The sequence below is a fragment of the Scleropages formosus genome, chromosome 18, assembly GCF_900964775.1.
Source record: "Scleropages formosus chromosome 18, fSclFor1.1, whole genome shotgun sequence".
NCBI lineage: Eukaryota > Metazoa > Chordata > Actinopteri > Osteoglossiformes > Osteoglossidae > Scleropages > Scleropages formosus.
Genome location: NC_041823.1, coordinates 15274688 through 15296488, shown reverse-complemented (window position 1 = coordinate 15296488; position 21801 = coordinate 15274688). Strand labels below are relative to the sequence as shown.

Sequence of the window (21801 nt, the reverse complement as noted above, 5' to 3'; positions counted from 1 at the left end):
GGACATTTACACCATACAGTATGAGCTTGAGAGACATGGGCGAAGTGAGTCCGGAAAGCTGAGCGTGGTGTCCGAAAGGAAGGTACACAGTTCTTTGGAGGTTTTACAGAAACACAGCAATGGAACACGATGAGTGCGCAAATAAAAGAGTTCATTAAGCACAGCAGCTCGTGTCACAATTTCTCTGTGGAAGCTTTTTTGCTCCCACATGAAAAAAAAAACCTGTGTTAGACCTAGTGCAGTCTATAACAAATTCCTGCTTCAATTAAGAATTAACCAATGACAATTAAGCAAGCTTTGTCAACTTACAGCCTACAGGCAGACAGGAACCTTTCTTTTACAGAACTCTAAATGATTTGCTCTTGGTGTAAAACACCACAGTGAGTTTAGGTATATTACGCAGGTAGCTTAGCTAATGTCTCGCTACCGTCCATGCCCACCAACCCCCCTCCCCCCTTTGCCACCTCATTTGAAAAATCCTGGAATCGCCCCATATTTTAATGCACCCATTTTCTCAGAGATGAAGTCCCGAGAGGACTCGGAGTTTAGTAGAAGGTTCTACTGAACTAATAAATGTAAAAGTACTGTAATGACCCCGCGTTACTGTTTTAGGAGGGAAACTCCTAAATGTAAATAGTTGCATTCTGGGAAATAATGTGAAATGTGGGTATGCAACCACTGGGGGCACTTACGAAGGCGAGCTATTTATTGAATAAAGAGTAAATGTGAAATAAGTGACATTCTGGTCTGCACTAAGAAATCAACAAAAATAATCACATGCAGACCTTCATGAAGTTGAAGAATTCAGTCATAATGTGCTATAAATGAAACTACTATAGAAATGAGGTAGATGGGGTTCCTTGATGGACTATTTGGCATCTTACTGATGAGCCCTATTGTTTTGCAATCTGAAGTTTACACTTACATATTTCACTTAGCACACACTGTCCTCATCTTTGACGTACACTCCGAGAGCAATACAAAAAGTGCATTACATCAACAGATGGAAAGCTCTGGATGCAGACATGTAATTCTTGAGTACAGTTAATTTGTCACATACCTCTGTATAAACCGGTACATGTAACACAATTAGCTGCACATAGGATTTAAAAAAAAAAATTAAACATAACATTGACATACATGTTTACCAAGTACGCAAGAGATCGGCTGAAGTGATTTCGAAAGAGGTGAGTTTTGAGACCCTTGAGTGTAGAGAGAGATTCAGCAGTTCTGAGTGAGAGAAGGAGGTCATTCCACCTAAGCAGATCCAGAACCAGAAATCTTTTTGGTTTTGGACCACTAGTGCAAAGATAGGATCACCAGGTGGGCAGAGGGGGAGGAGCACAGAAGTCTGAATGGGGCATAGTGAGTGATCAGGTTTTGTTCAGGGAGCAGACACGTTGAAGGTTTTATAGGCCATAACCAGAGTACTGAATTTGATACAGGTAGCTACAGTAAGCCAATGGAGAAAAAGGAGGAGGGACGATACATGGGAACACTTTGGCAGGTCTAGTACAATTTGTGCAACAGCATTCTATATCATCTGAAGCGGTTTGATGGCAGAGGCGAGAAAGGAGAGAGTGGCAGTAGTTCAGGCAGCATATCACATATTTCATTGGGAACCTCAGAGAAGAAAAGGTATAGATCAGATATCTTTTGCTCTTTACCTTCAAGCTTTGCATAATCTTTTTGGTTTTCTGCTCACAGCAATGTTTAGGTGTTCGCTTCTGTGATTGTTCAGTGGCCACATTGAAGGTTGTGCAAAGAAAAACTGGATAGCTAGTGCTGAATGGAGAAGAAACAGAGGAGTCACTGAGAGGAGTTAGAGGGACGTAGGCAAATCGCAATGGTCCAGTACTACAGCCAGCTGAGAGACAGTGTCTCAGGGTAACAGGAACCATGGGGATGTCAAGCCTTCACTGCCCCACAGAGCTATTCTTTTATGCTCACAGGTGTCTATTGACATAACCCAGGTTCATTTTGTCATATGGTTTCCACATTGTTCACACTGTACCTTGAGTCCATTCGTGTGCTGGTTAAAGTTTTCTGGTAGTAAAAAATATTTGACCCCCATGCTTTACCCACATACTGAAACTGGGGAAGTAATTTGAGTTAATGTCTTGCACTGATTTCCTTGCCTTTTCTACAGAAGGACCCTTTACTCAGTAAACACCTTTTGGAGGAAATTTCCACCAATCCTGATGTTTAGAAGAAGATGCAATAATTCTGGTACTTTCTAAATGTCATTTTTTTCTCTTATTTTAGTTTATGGTGATCTGGAAAGAGAAGGTATTATGTGGCTAGTGTTTGAGTTTTTGAAAGCCTGTTATGCACTTCATTTAGCTGTATAACTTTCTGTTACACTGCTTTTCACATTTGAATGCATGTTTTTTTTTTAATTTTTATGTAAAAGAGAAGGTGGCAAGGATTAAAGAAATAACATTTTGAAAAAAACGCCTTAAGATGCATTTTTTTATTAATCTCCCATATAAGAACTTTGTATAATAGGAATAATATGATTGTTACTGCTTGGTCGGTTTATGGAAACAAGAGTTTCTTTTAGAAAGGGGGTGCGGTGGTGCAGTGGGTTGGACTGCAGTCCTGCTCTCCAGTGGGTCTGGGGTTCAAGTCCCGCTTGGGGTGCCTTGCGGCGGACTGGCGTCCCGTCCTGGGTGTGTCCCCTTCCCCCTCTGGCCTTACGCCCTGTGTTGCCGGGTAGGCTCCGTGACCCCGTAAGGGACAAGCGGTTCTGAAAATGTGTGTGAAATGAGTTTCTTTTAGAAAATTTTATTTTCTTAAAATCATATAAACCCTCAGTACGAAGACTGGTCACACTGACTTGTGCATAATTCAGTGATTAAGACCCACACTTGTGGTTTTCTATTTTCTTCCGCAACACTAACTTTTACTGGGTTCCAGTGAAACTGAACGACCTCATATTACATTTTTAGAAGAAAAAAATTAAGTGAACATAATCTTAGGATGCAGTCAAAGTATGGGCACACTTTACTGCATGCTGCTTCCTACGCCATTCCACAAATGTGACAGAATATCTTCCATTATAAAGTTAAAATGAAAACTCCTTTTAAACAACTGTTTATCAGAGGATAAGTGATTAGAGCTGCTACTTTTCATCTGAAGAGCTCAGATTTGAGTCCGACTTTCTGCTGTTGTACCCTTGAGTAAGAAACTTACTCAGAATTGCTCCGAGAAAATAAATTCCTCTAATAAAATACCAAACTATATAAATGGATTGCTGTGGTGGGAAGATGAATAAGTGCGTATGTATAAAATTCTGTCTCCTTGTTACCTGTTTTACTTGACCTTTCCAACAGGTGGCAACAGTTAACCACTTGTTAAAGGCATATTGTATTTGCTTTAGAATAGGGGGTGCGGTGGCGCAGTGGGTTGGACCGCAGTCCTACTCTCCGGTGGGTCTGGGGTTCAAGTCCCGCTTGGGGTGCCTTGTGACGGACTGGCGTCCCGTCCTGGGTGTGTCCCCTTCCCTCTCCGGCCTTACGCCCTGTGTTGCCGGGTAGGCTCCGGTTCCCCGTGACCCCGTAAGGGACAAGCGGTTCTGAAAATGTGTGTGTGTGTGTGTATTTGCTTTACAAAATCAGCACCAAGAGGTGGGAAAGATTAAACATGGTTCCTTTTACAGGTTAGAAGATTTGCTGAAAAATTATGATAGATTGGTTATATTTTAGGGGGGGCGTGGTGGCGCAGTGGGTTGGACCACAGTCCTGCTCTCCAGTGGGTCTGGGGTTCGAGTCCCGCTTGGGGTGCCTTGCGACGGACTGGCGTCCCGTCCTGGGTGTGTCCCCTCCCCCTCCGGCCTTACGCCCTGTGTTGCTGGGTAGGCTCCGCAACCCCGTATGGGACAAGCGGTTCTGAAAATGTGTGTGTGTGTGTGTGTGTATTCCCTTTGTTGGTGATGGTCCAATGAGTGTAAGTAGTGCACCATGCTGATGTTGCTCTGTATCACTATGATATGCATTATACCCCTACAAAACAGTTTTCAGCCCATGTCCCGTGAACTTATTGTCCTGTGTATCTACTGTTCTGTTCTGTACATTGATTATCCTGCACTCATCTCACACTTGTGTATTTGCACTTTACATAGTCCTGCGTACTGTCCTGTGCTGCACCTTGGTCCCGGAGAAATGACGTTTCGTTCCACTCTATACGAGCTATATAGAGGAACGACAATAAAAACCCACTTGACTTAACACCTCACAGAATCAGTGCACAGTTATCAAAAGAGTACATTCTAAGCTTGTGGTCAGTTCCATACCTTTAGAAACAAACAACAGCAGTTCTTCACTCACTTTCAGTCACTCAATTTCTATACCCACTTGTCCAAGTCTCAGCAATCCGCAGAATATCCCAGAAGCAGTCCGTTGGATAGTAGCCACATATGCATGCCAGACGGGCTTTTTAAAGTGACTAAACAACCTGAAACACATAGCTTTGGACTGTGGGAGGAAACCCATGCAGACAACATACAAACACCACACAGACTGAGCTGAGTTCAGACCTGCACCCCAAACAGCCCTGACATTGTGAGGCAGCTGTTTACCTACTGCACCACTGGTGCTGTTCCAATGAGTTATTATGAATGGTTCATATCACACACACACACACACACATACACACACACACACACACACACACACACACACACACACACACACACACACACACTATCTGAACCACTTGTCCCATATAGGGTCCCAGGGAGCCAGAGCCTAACCCGGCAACTCAGGGCGTAAGGCGGGAGGGGGAGGGGACACACCTAGGACGGGACGCCAGTCCGTCGCAAGGCACCCCAAGTGGGACTCAAACCCCAGACCCACCGGAGAGCAGGACCCAGTCCAACCCACTGCGCCACTGTGCCCCCCTCTGGTCCATATCATTCAGATATTATTTTGTTACCTTGTAAAATTTACTTCTTTTTGATTGGTTATTCTGTAGTGTTGAAATGTGGTGATCATCACTGACCTATTGAATATAGGTGTACTTCATAAAAGTCAGGTCAAAGTTTAATGCAATATGAAAGTGACCAGTAGAATGCAGTCCTTTAATGTAGGAAAAAGCCTTATTGCAAATGCTCAACCTAGAAATTTTTCACACACACACGCACATTTTCAGAACCGCTCATCCCATACGGGGTCACGGGGAACCGGAGCCCACCCGGCAACTCAGGGCGTAAGGCCGGAGGGGGAGGGGACACACCCAGGACGGGACGCCAGTCCGTCGCAAGGCACCCCAAGCAGGACTCGAACCCCAGACCCACTGCAGAGCAGGACCCGGTCCAACCCACTGCGCCACCGCGCCTAGAAATTTTTCAAATTGTATAAAATTATCTGTTTTGTGGGGGGCAAGGTGACACATCAGGTAGTGCCGAAGCTGTTTGGATGTAGCTTTGAATCCAGCTCAGTCTGTGTTGAGTTTGCATGTTCTCCCTGTCTGTGTGAGTTTCCTCCCATAGTCCAAAGACATGCTTTTCAGATGGATTGGTGACACTAAATTGCCTGTAGTGTGTGAGAATGGGTGACTGTGTGTGACTACCCTGTGATGGACTGGCGTCCCGTCCAGGGAGTACCCCCTTAAACCTTGCGCCCAGTGATTCCAGAATTGGCTTTAGACCCCCATAACCCTCACCAGGACAAACAGTTAATAAAAAAAGGATGGATGGATGTCTGTTTTGTCACCACTTTACATATGTTTGTTTTAGGACCCTAAGTTACATACATGACAAACCCAGACAAGAAATTGGCTTTTATTGTGTTTTCAGTCAATTTTCTCTTTCTTTCCTTAAAGCAAATGAAATCCACTTTCCAAATGAAAGGTCTTAGAAAATGTTTGTAAATTCCAGGATCGTAATTATCAAGTGCATAAAAACCTTAATCATAAAAAATTAATTACAAATCACAAAGATTATAGAAATGTAATATATTGATAACAATAACATCTTTCCCATTTAATACACCTCCATCTGTCATCCCTTTTCCAGTTAACAGGATATCAGTTTTGCTGAGGCTGCACACCTGTTTTTTCCTTCAGTGGAACAAATTATTCAACTGTTCAAACTGGTTCTGATGTTACTTTGAAGAGGTTCTCTGGGGGCACCCTGGGGAAAGTTCTGCCTTTAGCCCCAGGCATGTCTGTGTATTTTTAAAGCCATTGAAAAAGAATGGTGGGTGGGGTAATATTTTGGCTTTTTTCGTTGCACTGTTTGTTGTGCAAACAGCACAAAAGTATCAAGCCGTGGGCTGTTTCTCTCATGATGGAAAGATTGACTTGGTGGCATCTCTATATCAGCTGTAGCGTTACATGTCACAACACTCCAAACACAACAAGATCTTAATGACTGCTTTAACAGTGTCATTAAACCCTTGGTAAAGGTCCAAGTCAACATTGTTCTAATTTACCGACATGCGAGACAGTGAGAAAGATCTGACTATACTTACAATTTTTTTAACATTTTCAGGCACTCAGAAACAGCCAAACAAGAAAAACTAGAGTTTATTCTGCACCAATTAAGACACATTTGCTTGTTAACCAGGTGTCACACCACTAAGCACCACATGACAGATTCTCTCATCAACAATGGAATCCACGATATACAGTATATGTTATTCCGTGTCATCTGATGGGACCTGTAGATACGCTTGATGACTCGCGACGTAGTAGATTGGAATGTGAACAACAGGGAGTCAAGTTCAGGCAACATGAGCAGCAAAATAATAAGGATTTTTGTAAAACCAGAACAGCCAAACTAATGAGTGCAGCTGTGCTTCTCAAGATCCAAAGTCCTACAAATCTGAGAATACATTTAAAATAGTGTTTGAATGGCACTCAGAATGTATATCAGCAACACATTATACTTCAAGTAATAGCCATGATGGAGTGTAAAGCAGCATACCAAGATTTCGTGGTGGCCACTGATGTTGTACTGCTCATGTGATTGCTAGTAATATTAAACTTGTTACATGAGGAGTAAATCACTCCCTATGGGACAGTTTAATGATTCTAATTTCATACCATTCCTTTGGCTGCCATGGTTCAATCTGCAGTTTTAATTAGCTAGTAACTAAATATACATATAAAAAGTTACATCCTGATGTCACAATAATATTGCTACACATATCTACATATTCAAATTATGCAGTAATTTATTTATTCATAAAATAATTATCTTGGAAGAAAATTTTGCAAACATTCATATTTACAGTTCTGAATCCATTTTAGGTTCATTTTTGAGATGATGCTTGTTTTGTTTTGAGATTCAAAATTTTCAGTTGAAGCTTTATAATAGCTCAAGTTTGACATCAGTACTAACACCACATAGGGTAATTTCAATTTTATGCCTTAACATTACCCTGCAGCAGGCCAAAAGATTATGCAATGCATGCAACTACATTAGAATGTCCATGGGATGGGCTGCCACGGGCACTTGGAACCTCAAAGGTTTGCTTTTCTCCCTTTTGTCATAGATAGGAGTTTTTTGTTTTCTTCTCCTCAGCTGTTTGCTGGTTAACTTGAGCAATTAAGCAATATTTTATAACTGATAGGTCCTGTTTATTCTATTGTTCAGTGCCCTGCATCATTCTGCTAAGAAAAGCACACACACACACACACACACACACACACACACACAATATCTACAACTGCTTGTCCCAAGTGGGGTTGCTGCAAACTGGAGCCTAACCCAGCAACACAGGGCGCAAGGCTGGGGGACACACCCAGGACAGGACACCAGCCCATCACAAGGCACCCCAAGCAGGGCTTGAACTCCAGACCCACCAGAGAGTGAGACCTGGCCAAACCCACCATGCCACCGCACCCCCGCTGAGAAAAGTGCTTTATGAAGAATAAAAATTGAATCTATCAGAACTATGTAAAAAGTTTTGCAGCTATCTTCTGGTTGAGCTATTATCTATTGGCTGACATATATGCTCAAGTCTGGTCGGTGGGGACTGTTAACATTTAAGACACTGATAATTTTATATTGACAGTTTTATCAAGATACATGCCTTTTTTTTCTTTTTTTGGTAGATTATGATTTTTTTGTCATATTTCAGCCTACTTGAGTGGGAACATCATATGGTCCCAACGTTCCTGCAAAATCTTCTAAGTTTCAATGCTTTGGCCTCAAGACGAGCCTTAGAAAACTTCTTTGAGTTCACACTAGACTTTTCTGGCAAGAACCCGTGACAGCGTCAAGTAAATTCCTAGCCTGTCATTTGATAAACCTTATATTTTTTCCTGAACAAAATGAAATTATTTCCATGGGGACTACATTAACTCAAGGACTGCTATAACCTTGAAATTTTAAAAAGCTGCACAATGCATCCGTGCATCCCAACCAAATGGTCTGGTTGCCACGTGATGTTTTTCTGCGTTCCTGAGGTCATCTGATGGGCCAGCTTCAATGTGAGACTGTCTGACCAAATCGTATTCATGGGAGAGTCAGTTTGGTCTGATTAAAAGCATCTCTCAGTCTGATCACCAAGACTGTGTCTTCAGGTTCCAACTCCTCCTATGAGTAGATGGAGTAAAGATCCTGACTAAGGTCCATTGTAAAGTCACTCTAGTCTCTACCAACCATGAGCTTTGGACTGATCCTAAAATACTACTTTTCTAGTTGAGATCAGCAGTTGGGAAAACTGTGACAGATTTGCATGTATAGAAAGTCCAAAAAGCTGTCAACATCATTTAAACTATAGCTGTCCAAGCATAGTCAATGACTTACATGCGTTTTAACAATGAAAAGCAGCTTCAAGGGTATCTGAAATGGACTGATGTTACTGACAATGGATACTCCTAGTGAAACTACTCAACATTTCATTCTGTACTCTAATACATTTTGTTTTTAACTGTAAACAAACGAATGAATGAATGAATGAATGAATGAATGAATGACAATCAAACAAACAAATAAATTATGTTTTCTGTTAATTTTTTTGCACATGACTCAAGTTTGATCCAATAAAGAACTCAATCATACATACACACATTGACTGAAACCGCTTGTCCCAAGCGGGGGTCGCGGAGAGCTAGAGCCTAACCCAGCAACACAGGGCGCAAGGCTGGAGGGGGAGGGGGGACACTCAGGATGGGACACCAGTCCTCCACAAGGCACCTCAAGTGGGACTCAAACTCCAGACCCACCAGAGAGCAAGTACAGGCCAAACCCACTGTGAAGAACTCAATCAATCCATCCAGTTTTAGTAGCTGTGTGTTCCAAACAGGGTTGCAATGGCTCGTGTGGAATCGTTTGTTCAAAAAACTTTGCAGCATGTTAGTTATAAATAAAGTTGTTGCTACCCATCTTTATTCTTGTTCCTAAAGGAGCATGAACACATATGAGTTTGATAAGCCTTGTGGTTGGGTCTGTCCAGCTGCCCCCATTTGTTTACACCAAAAAGGTTTTGTTTACGCTGAATAGATTTCCCAGAACATCTTACAATATGTAATATGTACCAAAATGTTAAGATGTATTAGCAAGAGCTGTGCGCAATGAAATTTCATGTAAAAAAGAGATATTTTAGTCAGATCTACTGTTCCCTCTTGAGTCAGAAGAACTGTATTTTGGATTGTACATTTTCTAAAGATAGGTTTGCAGAGTCAGAGCCTGATATAGTTTAGTTAATTACAGTTCATGAAGACTTTATTCAAACTACCAGGCCACACTGCAGATGGCTTGTTGCACGCACATGTTCCTTTCTCATAGTCATGAGAGCGGAAACATTTTGCAATCATATTTATTTTCACGTTAATTTCTCATGAAAACAAAAGACCTTGGGATGCTGTCACAGAATTCAGATACTGAGACAGAAAAAAATCACAGCTTTATCTTTTCAAAAAGTGTCCAGCAGTGTGACTTTCAAATTTTTTTTTGTTTTTCTGGTCATAATAATAATAATAATAATAATAATAATGAAAAACCTCTGTAGAACACCACAGTAAACATACTTGAGACCAAACGGGAAGATTTCCATACAAATATCTAATGACATTTACTGTAAAATAAACATAATGGAAGTGGTGGCCTTAAGAAGGTTTTGGTAATTCAACGAGAATTCAAATTTTAAATCCAGAGTGAAATTTATAATTTCTTATCAAGTACTATGTAGAAATGCACTTGAGAATAAAATTGCAATTGGTTTTTTTTGTAATTTTCTAACTTTTGTAACTATTTAAATGCAATAATGTCCTGAAATGTTTATATGCGTCCCTTTCCCATTTATGAGTAAATCTTGGCTAACATCATCCTTGTTTTACTCAAAAACTGAACTGATTAGGTCATTCAGTTGTTCACTGCAGAATAAATCTGTCACGCCACACCACGACCCAGGCACCTGATACAGATCAGCTAGAGCAGTATAAAGGGAGCCGGTTTAACACCGTTTCTCCGTGGAATCTCGTTTGAGACAACCGTCCCCTTTGTGGTTGCACTCACCACATTTCATGTTCAACTCCCCTTCGCCCTTGCAACCTCTTCTTCGACTCCTGGCTCTTGATTCCTCACCTCGTCTCTCGACCTCCTCTTAGGATTTTCACCCAAACTCTGATTGCCGATCACCTGACCCTTTGTCCAACCATGACAAAAATTGCCAGCCTTGCCCTCCGATTCTCAGTTTACTCATCTGCATTTGGGTCCAAACTCCTACGTGTCCTCTTTTCGGTCTGACAAAACCATATTAATCTTTATGAGATGAATGTCATAAATACGGGGGTGCGGTGGCGCAGTGGGTTGGACCACAGTCCTGCTGTCCGGTGGGTCTGGGGTTCGAGTCCCGCTTGGGGTACCTTGCGACGGACTGGCGTCCCGTCCTGGGTGTGTCCCCTCCCCCTCCGGCCTTACGCCCTGTGTTGCCGGGTAGGCTCCGGTTCCCCGTGACCCCATATGGGACAAGCGGCTCTGAAGATGTGTGTGTGTCATAAATACAATATAGGCCAAAGTAAAATTATACACACACACACAGTCTTATCTATAAAAATAAAGACAAATCTTCTACTGATGTATGGCTGTTAACAGAATTAAATTATGTTGCTACATTTACATTGTTTTACAGTTAGAAAAATATCAAAACATTAAGTAAAAATAAACTACATAAATACAGTAAAATTTTTCATTTTAAAAATATCCATCCATCCATCCATCCATCCATCCATTTTATTAACTCTCTTCAATAATTATAGGAATTAGATTGTGGGCAATACTGTGATTTTGGCTTGGAATCCACTGTAATATGGACTACAGCTGGACTGCTATGAGTAGCGTGAACAGATATGTGGAATTTTGTAGAAATTTGTAAACCCAACAGGCTATTCCTGAAAGAATAGTGCGGTCTAATGTGTTTGCACTGAAATTCTCTTTAAAAATTTCAGTGATCCAGGTTGTAGTGATGTGGATCTAGGCTGGGAAAGCTCTAGGTCTCTGGCATGGTAGACCAGCGTGAATTTTCTAAGCATTCCACTGCAAGCAATAAGAGCTGCCTTTTTTGTCAACCAAGGCAGCAGGAGTTCTGGGCTGAGTTTAACAACTCATTTTGTATTATTATTATAGCAACAAGAAACAATTTAACAGGACAGGGGTTAAGAGAACAGTAAAGGAAGACACTAAGCTTTTGTTGGAGCAGACTCTTTTGATCTTTCAATAAACCAGATCTTGGCTTTCAATGCACTGGTACAGCACAGCACAATGAAATCTGGTGGGGGCTGCAGTCCGGACACGTGTGAATGCATGTGCTGTTGCGCAACACAGTTAATCGGTGTTAGGACACAACGATCTTTACCATTTAGAAGCAAGTTGAAGAATATCTGTGAGAATGCACTGACTCCAGTCCCAGGGACTTCATTTCAGGGTTTGTGAAAATGCGGTATCTAACTTTGATTCCTCCATGTGTGAATGAGACAAAGGAAGTGGTGTGTTCTGCTGATAACACCTTCGAACCTGCAAGTGAAGACATGACTATAGGACATCTGTCTAATGTTTGTGTTTACAGGGAAATGTGTGCCCTTCTTGTCACTGTTTGCAACTTTCTGAACATGTCCAGACGTATCCGATCATGTCTGGACTTGTGCAGGTTCACAGTACTGCAGAACTGCAGGAGCTTAATGGATCCGATTTCCTGAAATGGTTCCAGGCTCCGTTGAAAGGAAATTAACAAAATCATAGTTTTTTCCCTTCTCCCAGGGGAAACAATGAATCAGAAAGGAGAAGTCAGTTTGAAGTTAATTTGCGTTTTTTATGTGTGTTGGTCTTTTAGGCCAGAATGAAAATCAGATGAATACATCTTGCTTAAACATTATAAAATATATGTAAGATGTAATCACACCGCATGCAAACAAAGCAAGGTTAGTCACTGTCTTCAGATGATTTTTAAAAATGTAACAATTTATTTCAACAACACATTTACTTTTTGTACTGCATAACTGCACAAATGAATTTCTATGTGGAAAAATAATTACAGTTTAAAAGCTACACTGTAGTTCTATTTTTTAATAATTAAAAGGCCATGTAAACATTTTCAAATTTTTTTCTAACTGTGAATAGTCCTTCATACCAGACTTAATGAGATACTTTTCCATCCTTTTGAAATTCGTCTGTCCCAAGATTACATATTAACAAACAGAATTGGGAAAACTCAGTTCTGTGAAAGAATGTGAATGTGAGAATGTGAATTTATGGAACTATTCATCTTGTTTTTCCGGCCATGCTCCGTCAACGCAAAGTGAACATAAATAGAGTTTTTTCATCCGGTTTTGCTGATGCCATGAGAAGGTGGATGAACATGCCATTTCATGGCCTTTTTGATTTGGTGGACAGTGCAGGTGAGGAAATGATCAGTCAGTTGTTTTGCCACTAATGCTCCCATCTTGGGGGCGCTGTGGCGCAGCGGGTTTGACTGGGTCCTGCTCTCTGCTGGGTCTGGGGTTTGAGTCCCACTTGGGGTGCCTTGCAATGGACTGGTGTCCCGTCCTGGGTGTGTCCTCTGGCCTTGCGCCCTGTGTTGATGGGTAGGCTCCGCGACCCCGTCTGGGACGAGCGGTTCTGAAAGTGTGTGTGTGTGTGTGTGTGCTTGCATCTTTGTTGTCTTCTTGTAGTTGCTTGATCTTTTGCTGACTGAACAAAGGCTTATTTCTTTTAGGATGTTGATAATATGTCTGCTGATTGGTTGTTAGCATAATTACCCCATTGCTGCTTGTCAGTTAGGGGGGGCACAGTGGCGTGGTGGTGCAGCGGGCTTGGCTGGGTCCTGCTGATGGGTGGGTCTGGGGTTCGAGTCCTGCTTGGGGTGCTCTGTGATGAACTGGCGTCCCGCCCAGGGTGTGTCCCCTCCACCCCTGAGCCCTGTGTTGCCGGGGTAGGCTCCGGCTCACCGTGACCCTGCTTGGGACAAGTGGGCTCAGAAAATGTGTGTGTGTTCTTCAGTTTCCACTCCCTAAGGAATCCCTCTTTGTCACCCCTTTAAGGCAATAAGTCCCACACTAGAAAACCACTTTAGGCAAGCACAAAATTCCTATATAGCGCAGTGACTCTTCTAGAACCATCTCCTACAACAGCTCTGTAGAGACTGAGAAGCTTATGCTGTCAACTATACTTATGAACATCACTTAAGAAGACTGGCTTGTTGATATCATAATACCCTGGTTTGGCAGTAAGTATCTTCATGTTTTTCAAAAATGGATTTCCAGGTTCTCCTCCATTTTAAAATATTTGCTGTCTATGAGATCCCACATTTCTCTTGAGACTATCTGCAGGCAATTTCGAATTTTCAGAAATTTCTCTTTCAAGTACATAATAACTTTTCTCTATATGTTGTCCAGAGTGGTGCTTTAAAATTGATGCTGCAATGAAAAAAACTGGCAATACTTCTCTAGCAAAGCCGGCCACCATCTCTGCATGCTTTTCAAAAAACGTAGTTGTCTCTAATCCTTCTTAGCTACCTGACAAATGAAATCTTTGATTTCTACTTTTAATTCCTTCTTTTGTATTGGAGTACAGAAGTGGTGGTATGGAGAAAATTTGTGTAATAAATAATTACACAGATGATTAATAAGAAGGGGGGGTGCGGTGGCGCGGTGGGTTGGACCACAGTCCTCCTCTCCGGTGGGTCTGGGGTTCGAGTCCTGCTTGGGGTGCCTTGTGATGGACTGGCGTCCCGTCCTGGGTGTGTCCCCTCCCCCTCCGGCCTTACGCCCTGTGTTGCCGGGTAGGCTCCGGTTCCCCGTGACCCTGTATGGGACAAGCGGTTCTGAAAGTGTGTGTGTGTGTGTGATTAATAAGAATTTCTTGTTTTTTTGTGACATGTATTTAGTCAGTATATATTTACTGGCCCGTAGTTATTTCCAGCATACAATCATAATGTATATACCACCAATGAAAATGTTGCATTTGACAGAGTATAATCCTGGAACTAGTTTTATGCTGTTGTTTACCAGTCTAAAATACATAATTATAAGAGAGGACACAGACAAGCTCAGCAAAAAAACAAGACAGTCCTGACACCTGGTTCGTTTAGGTTAATGGCATCAGCTCTAACCACTATGCTTCTTGCTGATCTCTTTTAGAAGAAGTATAGCAAAATAGTATAGGTGTGCCTTATTAGGTTTATTTCAGTTTTTTATTCAATTTTTTACAGAATTTTCTATTTAGCCCAACAGCAACGTTTGGAGAATTTATGACTACAGTATTACCTTCTACACACATTTCCCCCTCTCTAAAGGTCCATAACAAATTCAGTACATGCCTAGACATGTTTTTTCAGTCATTTCTCCACTGAAGGCCTTTGCATTACTTAATTTGATAATACATTAAATTTTTATGTGCTTCAGTCAATTCTTGTTTTACTGTGTTCTTAACACATTGTATTCAACCAAATTTATTGCATTATAACAGCAATATTTTGTGCACTAATTATTTTTTACTGAATTTTTGACATTTTAAGAAAAAAAATTCTGTATAACAGTGTGAAAAACATGAAACCAGACACAGCCATGTGATTCCATGCTTTATTTATTTGCTATCTGGTGTCATCAAATACACCCTCTGTCCATCTCACACATTGCCTTCACTGGGTGGGGAGAATTAACTGGAGGAAGTAAAACTTGCTGGGCAGGAATGAATTTTCCACTGCAGCTCAGACTGTTGCCATGGCAACAAGACAATGGAAACTATTCTGTCAGCTTCTTTCTCTCTTTTCTATTCCCAAGGGCTTCACAGAAAATCAAGTCAGCCTTTCTTTCATTTGATTTATATTCTTCCCGCTTCAAACTTGTTCTCAACTCCCATGTTATTTAGTGTGCAATAGACTGGTGATTCAAGATGTATCGTGCTACTTTATTTACTGAGGTTTAGATTACATTGACAGCAGGGCACGACACACCTTTCGCAACTGTGGACAAATATATGGTTGTGTAATCAGTACGAGACTGGTACTTTTAAAATGATTAAGTTTAAAAGCTTGTTGAAATACACAAAAACTACTAGGTATCCAAACACTGGCAATGAATAAATAAAAACAAAAAGATAATTTGTATATATGTTCTCAGTGTGATATATTTCAGGCAGATAGTGATACAGCACTGAATTGAACGACTACACAATAAAATCAATGAGCTATAAAAATGCATACATTAGGCAAGGGCCTCCTGCTCAGAGCACTCGCAAACACACAGACAAACAGCATAGTTACAGTCTTTCACTAATGCCTGCACCACAGGAGAGTTTTGAGTGGGCGTTTAAGTGAATGTCCTTCATAATGTCCTACTGAGATAGTGGCGCAGACAAAACTTCCCTGAAGGTAAACCTTTTTTCAGGAACATCAAATTCAGATGGAACATAACAAAAATTTGATTCAGATGAAACGTAAAAATCGACTGAAACGCTCTGCTGTCTGGCCTCTCAGCTTCTGCCGTCAAGCCTCTCCAGCCAGCGCAAAAGCTGTGTTTGATCTGTCAAAGCATTTTCATGAGTCTCCCCTCCTTATTGCTCTCCATAAGCTTCCTCTAGCTGCCCATATTAAGTTCAACACTCTGTCTGCAGCGTGTTTGCAGCCTACAAGAGAATCAAAGGGCTGTCACCCCATGTCTACAGAGCCTGATCTGTCCCTACACTCCAGCAGAACACTGTGCTGCTCAGCCTCTGGCCAACCTCTGATTCCCATCCAGCATTTCAGAAGGGTGTCAGAACTTAATCTCTTTTTAACCCATTTTGCTCTTAGGCTGCTTAAATCTTCTCAAGTTATTTTCTCATCATGTGCTACTTTTTATTTACCTATTCTTCTATGTATATGAAGCATGCGTGCTATGACAACAGCTGTATAGAACGACCAAGCTGTGTCTATTGTGGGATGCCCTATTGTTTACTCGAAGCTATACATCACCTTGGAGAAAAGGCAACAGCTGAATGTGCAAATGCAAATTTCACTTTCCGGATTGTTTCATGTTTGTTATTTAAAACCAGAACTTAAATGAAAAAGGTAAAAACGAAAAGCATTTTAAATTATTCTATTGAGTATGAACAGGTGTGGGCTACTGTATATTACAGAAGTTATTAAGCACTATGTTAAAGAATAAGCAATAATTTGAATAAGTTTTTGAATAGGATCAAATCAAATAGATGAACCATAAAAGTAAGGTTTCTTTATAAAAGACAAAAATGATCAAAACACAGTGTTACATGCTTGAAGGATAATTATACTTCTTTGGATTTTATTCTGCTTTTCAAGTGATTATCTAGGTAGATAAAAACTGCCCCATACAGATGGAATTTCACTGTGTAACTGATCAAATTAAATTTCTGCTAAATATGCTGACAAAGCTTATTATATTAAGTAGAACGTAATATATTAACTATATTATATGTTTTTCCTGGATGCACTGGCATCTTGTTGAGGGAGTACCCTCTATCAGACTTCAGCCCAATGCTTTCAAGATAAGCGCTTGTTCATCACAGACCTGCTAAGGTCAAGCTGTTACTGAAATTGGATGGATGAATGGATGGATGGATGGATGGATGGATGGATGGATGGATGGATGGGTGGATGGGTGGATGGATGGATGTTATATGTCTGTTAGCCATTAAATGCTTTTTTAGTTTATCCTGCACTTTTCTCCAAAGCAACTTACAATGTCCTTAAAATCAATTACCCATTAAAATATCTGGGTAGCTTCGACTGGAACAATTCAAGGTAAGTAACTTGCTCAAGGGTACTACATGAGGAGCAGGATATGAACATGATCCTTTTACTGCAAAGCAGTAAGCTTGCACTACCTGCTGCTTCAGTTACAGTAGTGGTTTATGGATAACTGTTATCATCACACATTCATATTCAGTGTCAGGCTTAAAAATAAGAAAAATAAAAAGAAAAAAAATTACCTTATGATTGTGCATTTTTTATATGAAGTAATGTTTGTATATGTGATGTGCTTGTTTAGGTACTCCATATTAAGCTGATGAAAAATCAGAAAATTGTGATGTAAATATATAGTAGGAAAGAAAACAGACTTTTGTCATTTGATTATCATCATAAAAAATAAAATATATGGTTTATATGCTCACAATAGTTAACCTCCACATTTCACTTTCAATTAGATTTTCAGAAGGAAATTTAAGGACAAACATTACCTATATGCTGTTCAGACTTTGTGTTTATTATTTCAAAAATGCCAGTATGCACAAACAGAATATAGATATCTGACAGAGTTGATGAAATCTCATAACTCGAATTGCAAACTAAACAGTGGCCCTGCACCTTTACAACTTTAATGAGAATCACTTTGCTTTGGAATACATACAGAATTTTGCAACTACCTAATGAAGTTGAACATCGTCTCAGTAAACAACACTCAGTCCATGTAGTGTATATATCAAAATATTAAAATACAAAGCTTGTAGTAACAGCAATATATCAGCTGTTTAAACACAACTTTTATTTTTTTTTATATAAAGTATCACCTCATCTTCGCAGACATTCAGCAGAATTTACATTTTATTGATACATTTTTGAATGAACCATTCCAAACATCCCCTCTTAAAGCCTTTATAGTCTGATATTTATACATAAAAGTAAAAAATAATCCTGACTTAAACAAGTCTTTTAAGAATTACTAATAGGATAACACCTAAAACCTTAGCCATTATCCATGTTTATAAAAGGTTATACAAGACTACGTACAAGTCAAAGGCTAAATGTCAATGTTTGATCGTAAAAGTTTTGGGAGATTATGCAAGCACCAGGCCTATTCTGAGTGAATGCAAAGATGGGCTCTTTTGTGTTTCCCGTAATAGTAACATTCATCTTGGAAGTTATTGGCCTCCACCACCACCTTATATCGGCTTATAGCGTGTACCACACAGTTGGGTAAACTATTACTAAGACACTGGGCCACCTCTACCATGTTGCCTTTTAGCTTTTGTTTCTCGATCTGCTCCTGTATGTGACTCTTGTTTATTGGCTTGGGATCTACGCTAAAGGAAACCACCACCCTAATGTTATTCTTAGTCAGAAGGTCAAAGAAATTCCCGCCACCACTGCCATGGTATTTCTTTCCAGCCAGCCAATTCCAGAAAAACAGGCCTGCATGACTGAAAACCCTGATTGACCAAGAAACCCAGTCATATTTTTTAGCAAGCAGATCTAAAAGGCTCTGAGTAAACTGGGGATCAACATTGCCTTGCTTCTCCAGAAGTTGATGCTCTATGTCTATCTTGGCTTGCACAGCAAAATTCTCCGTGCAGTCATCCACTGCTGCCTTCATGCGCATTTCTACATCTTCCATCCGTTCCTGCCATTTCTTTACCATTGCTTCCCCAACAGCCCCTTCCTTCAGAGAGGCATAGCCCATAACAGCTATGATGCCCACCACAAAGAGCTTCTTCAGCCGGGCGCAGAACTCTTCCACAGCCCTTCGGCTTCTCTGCTCAGTGGCTACCACTGTCTCCAGCATAGGGTCTCCAGAGGTGTTTTCTCCGGTCACTGCATTGTAAAGGGCATCCAGATTGAGGTCACTGTCTGTGTTCTCATAGTGACTCAGGAATTTCTCCAACTTCTTCTCCTTGAACTTTGGCTTGGCATTTACAAAATCCTGGAACTTCTCATACTGGCTGATCATCTGTGCTTCACGATCAAAATTTTGTTTGTTCATGGAGGTCCGTTGTAACTCTAAAGCAATTTTTTCAATCTCATCCTGTATGCCTTCTAGCTTCTGGTTTACCTTTTCAAACTGCTCAGTCAGGTACTTGGCCTCCTTGCCTTCAGGATTGCTAAGAATCTCGGCTGAGGCCACAAATACAGCTTCCAGAACAGGGTGAAGCTGCCCCACAGTGGCGGCTAACACCTCACAGCTTTGTCCCATGATCTCCACACCCTTCTCAATCTTGCTCCTGTTCTCGAGCACCCACTCCTCTACACGATTCATCTTTGACACTCTTCACAAACAAGAAGAGGAGAACTTTGTCTTCTGGAATCTGAAAATGATGGAGAAAAATTTTTTCATATACATTTGTCCTCAAAAAGAAACATGTAATTTAAATAAATCTCTTTCCTTCTGTTTCTCGCAAGAGTATGATGTATTGTTTCTCAATGTAGGAAGTTAAGTCTGCCTTAACTGGTAAATTAAAATAGTTCAACAGTATGCAGAACTCAAGAGAATGTGGCAATGCAGCCTTGTCCTTCATGTCTTCATACCACACCCTTCTAGTTTCAGACTAACAGAACTTAAATAGGACTCCAGCAGCATTGTGCTACAGTTTTTCTTCAGTCTGCGTACCAATAGTTACATTACAGGATGTGTGACTTTTCTGTACAGAACAGGATTGCACAACATTTACTGGACCTTAGGGAGAATGTTAACATCCCACCTATTGCCGAATGATCTAAGTAAACGCAGATGTTTGCAACATGTGATACGGTGGGAAAAAAGAACAGGATATTCACTTCACTAAAATTTCAGACCCTTTCAGTGTGCTGGCAGAATGATCTCACTCATATATCTCATCTACCAATAGGCTGTATCCACTCTAGAGACAGGCACACCCTAGTTTCAGAGCACTCAAGGCTTGTTACTATAGCACGTATTCCATAATAATAAACACATTTTCTCCATTAACATTTTTATAGATCAATGAACAATTGGATTCAATACTAATACATTACACAAATTAGCCATGGCAGTATATCCTCTGAAAGAAACATTTTCTTATTACAAATTGGTTTTTAAATTCAAAGCTGATCCAAGTCTGAATCTTACTACTTTAGTCCTCCTGAATAATCATTCCTAGAGTGTTAAACAGTACAGATGTTTTAAAGTGTGTCATGCAGCATAACAAATTTAGAATTTGGGATGCTTATATGTAATCCTGCTGTTACTTAACATAATTCTGAAAGTTACAGGGAAAAAACAGAGAGATGTACTTACTGGGTAATGTAGTTTGGCTCCTTAGCCAGTCTTCACTTTGAAAAATTTGGCCTAAAAATATTTTCCCCCAGAAAAATGTTTCTTCTAATTACGTAATTATTCACAACTTGGTTGCATCAGTCTGGTAAAAGTCATACATCGAAATCAATTTCTGCCAAAGCCAACTTGTGACTCTAAGATAGAATACCATAGCCACAAAATTCCAGCCTGTGATCCTTCTTTGTGAGTTTACTGAAGCAGAAACCAGCCAGTACAGTCTAGAGCCACATCCTTAAAGCATAATCCACACTGCCATATTCACACAGTTAGCCAGCTGCCTGTCAATATTTGCTTAGCAACAACATCCTGGTTCTGGTTGTAATTTAACCTACATTCTATGAACAATTTTCGGTAGAATACACTGCCTGTCAGAACGTGAATCATTAACCAAAACTATCAAAATTTAACAGCTGTCCTAGCTTTCAGAGTCTTCTAGTATAGATGGATCCAGGCTTCAGAACCATTAAGCAGAGAGAAACATCCCAAATAACTTAATGAATGGAAAAGAACTAGAAAAAGTAAAATGAAGACTCACCTCGAGTCCAGCAAGTGTTGAGGGGTGCACTCCAATTTCCAGCAAAGCCCTGCTGTGCCTGTAAGCAGGAGCCTCCCAGGGTCGGGATGTATATATACACTCGGTCCTGTGGCACTCCCCCTTGGAGCTCCTCCATCCCCCATGAGCATTCCAGAGAGCCCACTCTGAGGGATAAGGGGCAGGCACTGAGACAGATAACATCCTGTAAACACTCCTCTGGAGGGACATTACATACAGTCTGAAAAAACTGCAGTTTTAAAGACATAAAAGAGTCATTCAGAGACACAGAAATTTTAGCTGGGTTCTCCTCGATCCAGAACTCATCACTGGTTTTCTAACAGTTTGCAGTTTTGAAGGATACGTCGCCTATGTTTTCTTTCACTGGATTTTTTTTTAGTTGCTGTAGTGGAGAATAACAGCATGAAAACATGTTAACAAACAAGCGGGCAACTTTTGCTGACTCTCAACAGACTTTCATGCTCAGTATGTAAGTGTTCCTTTTTCCAAAGAAGTGCAAGTGTGAAGTGGTGCCGACATCCAAATGCTCTTCTTCATCGTCATCCTTGCTCTGAAATGTGCTGTTGTTCCCAAGGAACCAGAAAACTTGGAGTGAAAATGCCCTTGAGCAGGCAGTCCTCTGACGCTAAGGCTTCCACAAAACTCAGAAGACCCTTCAAAGACTTCAGTGTCTTTGCGCTTTGACACCATGACAGGGAAATTCGTCCATTCTTCTACAGAGCTCAGTGTGACACTTTTGCAGGATGACTTCATTGTTCCAGTGTAACACGTTG

General features: G+C 40.8%; 1 protein-coding gene across 2 annotated transcripts; it reads right to left on the bottom strand.

The window, feature by feature from the left end:
* Window positions 1-17623: 17623 nt before the first annotated feature.
* On the bottom strand, window positions 17624-21097 carry rpz5 (rapunzel 5). Of its 2 annotated transcripts, XM_018739666.2 has the most exons (3): window positions 21011-21084; window positions 20437-20557; window positions 17624-19486 (listed from the first exon to the last, which is right to left on the bottom strand). In XM_018739666.2, the coding sequence occupies exon 3, from the start codon at window positions 19435-19437 to the stop codon at window positions 18259-18261; it is 1179 nt and encodes a 392-aa protein (XP_018595182.1). In that variant the 5' UTR covers window positions 19438-19486; window positions 20437-20557; window positions 21011-21084; the 3' UTR covers window positions 17624-18258. The 2 variants fall into 2 exon arrangements, with proteins under 2 accessions (XP_018595182.1, XP_018595181.1); XM_018739665.2 differs by lacking the exon at window positions 20437-20557 and having other exon boundaries at window positions 21011-21097.
* Between the last annotated feature and the right edge of the window lie 704 nt (window positions 21098-21801).

Coding starts and splice junctions, on each gene's coding strand:
- rpz5 (XM_018739665.2), bottom strand. CDS start 19,437: ATGAATCGTGTAGAGGAGTGGGTGCTCGAGAACAGGAGCAAGATTGAG.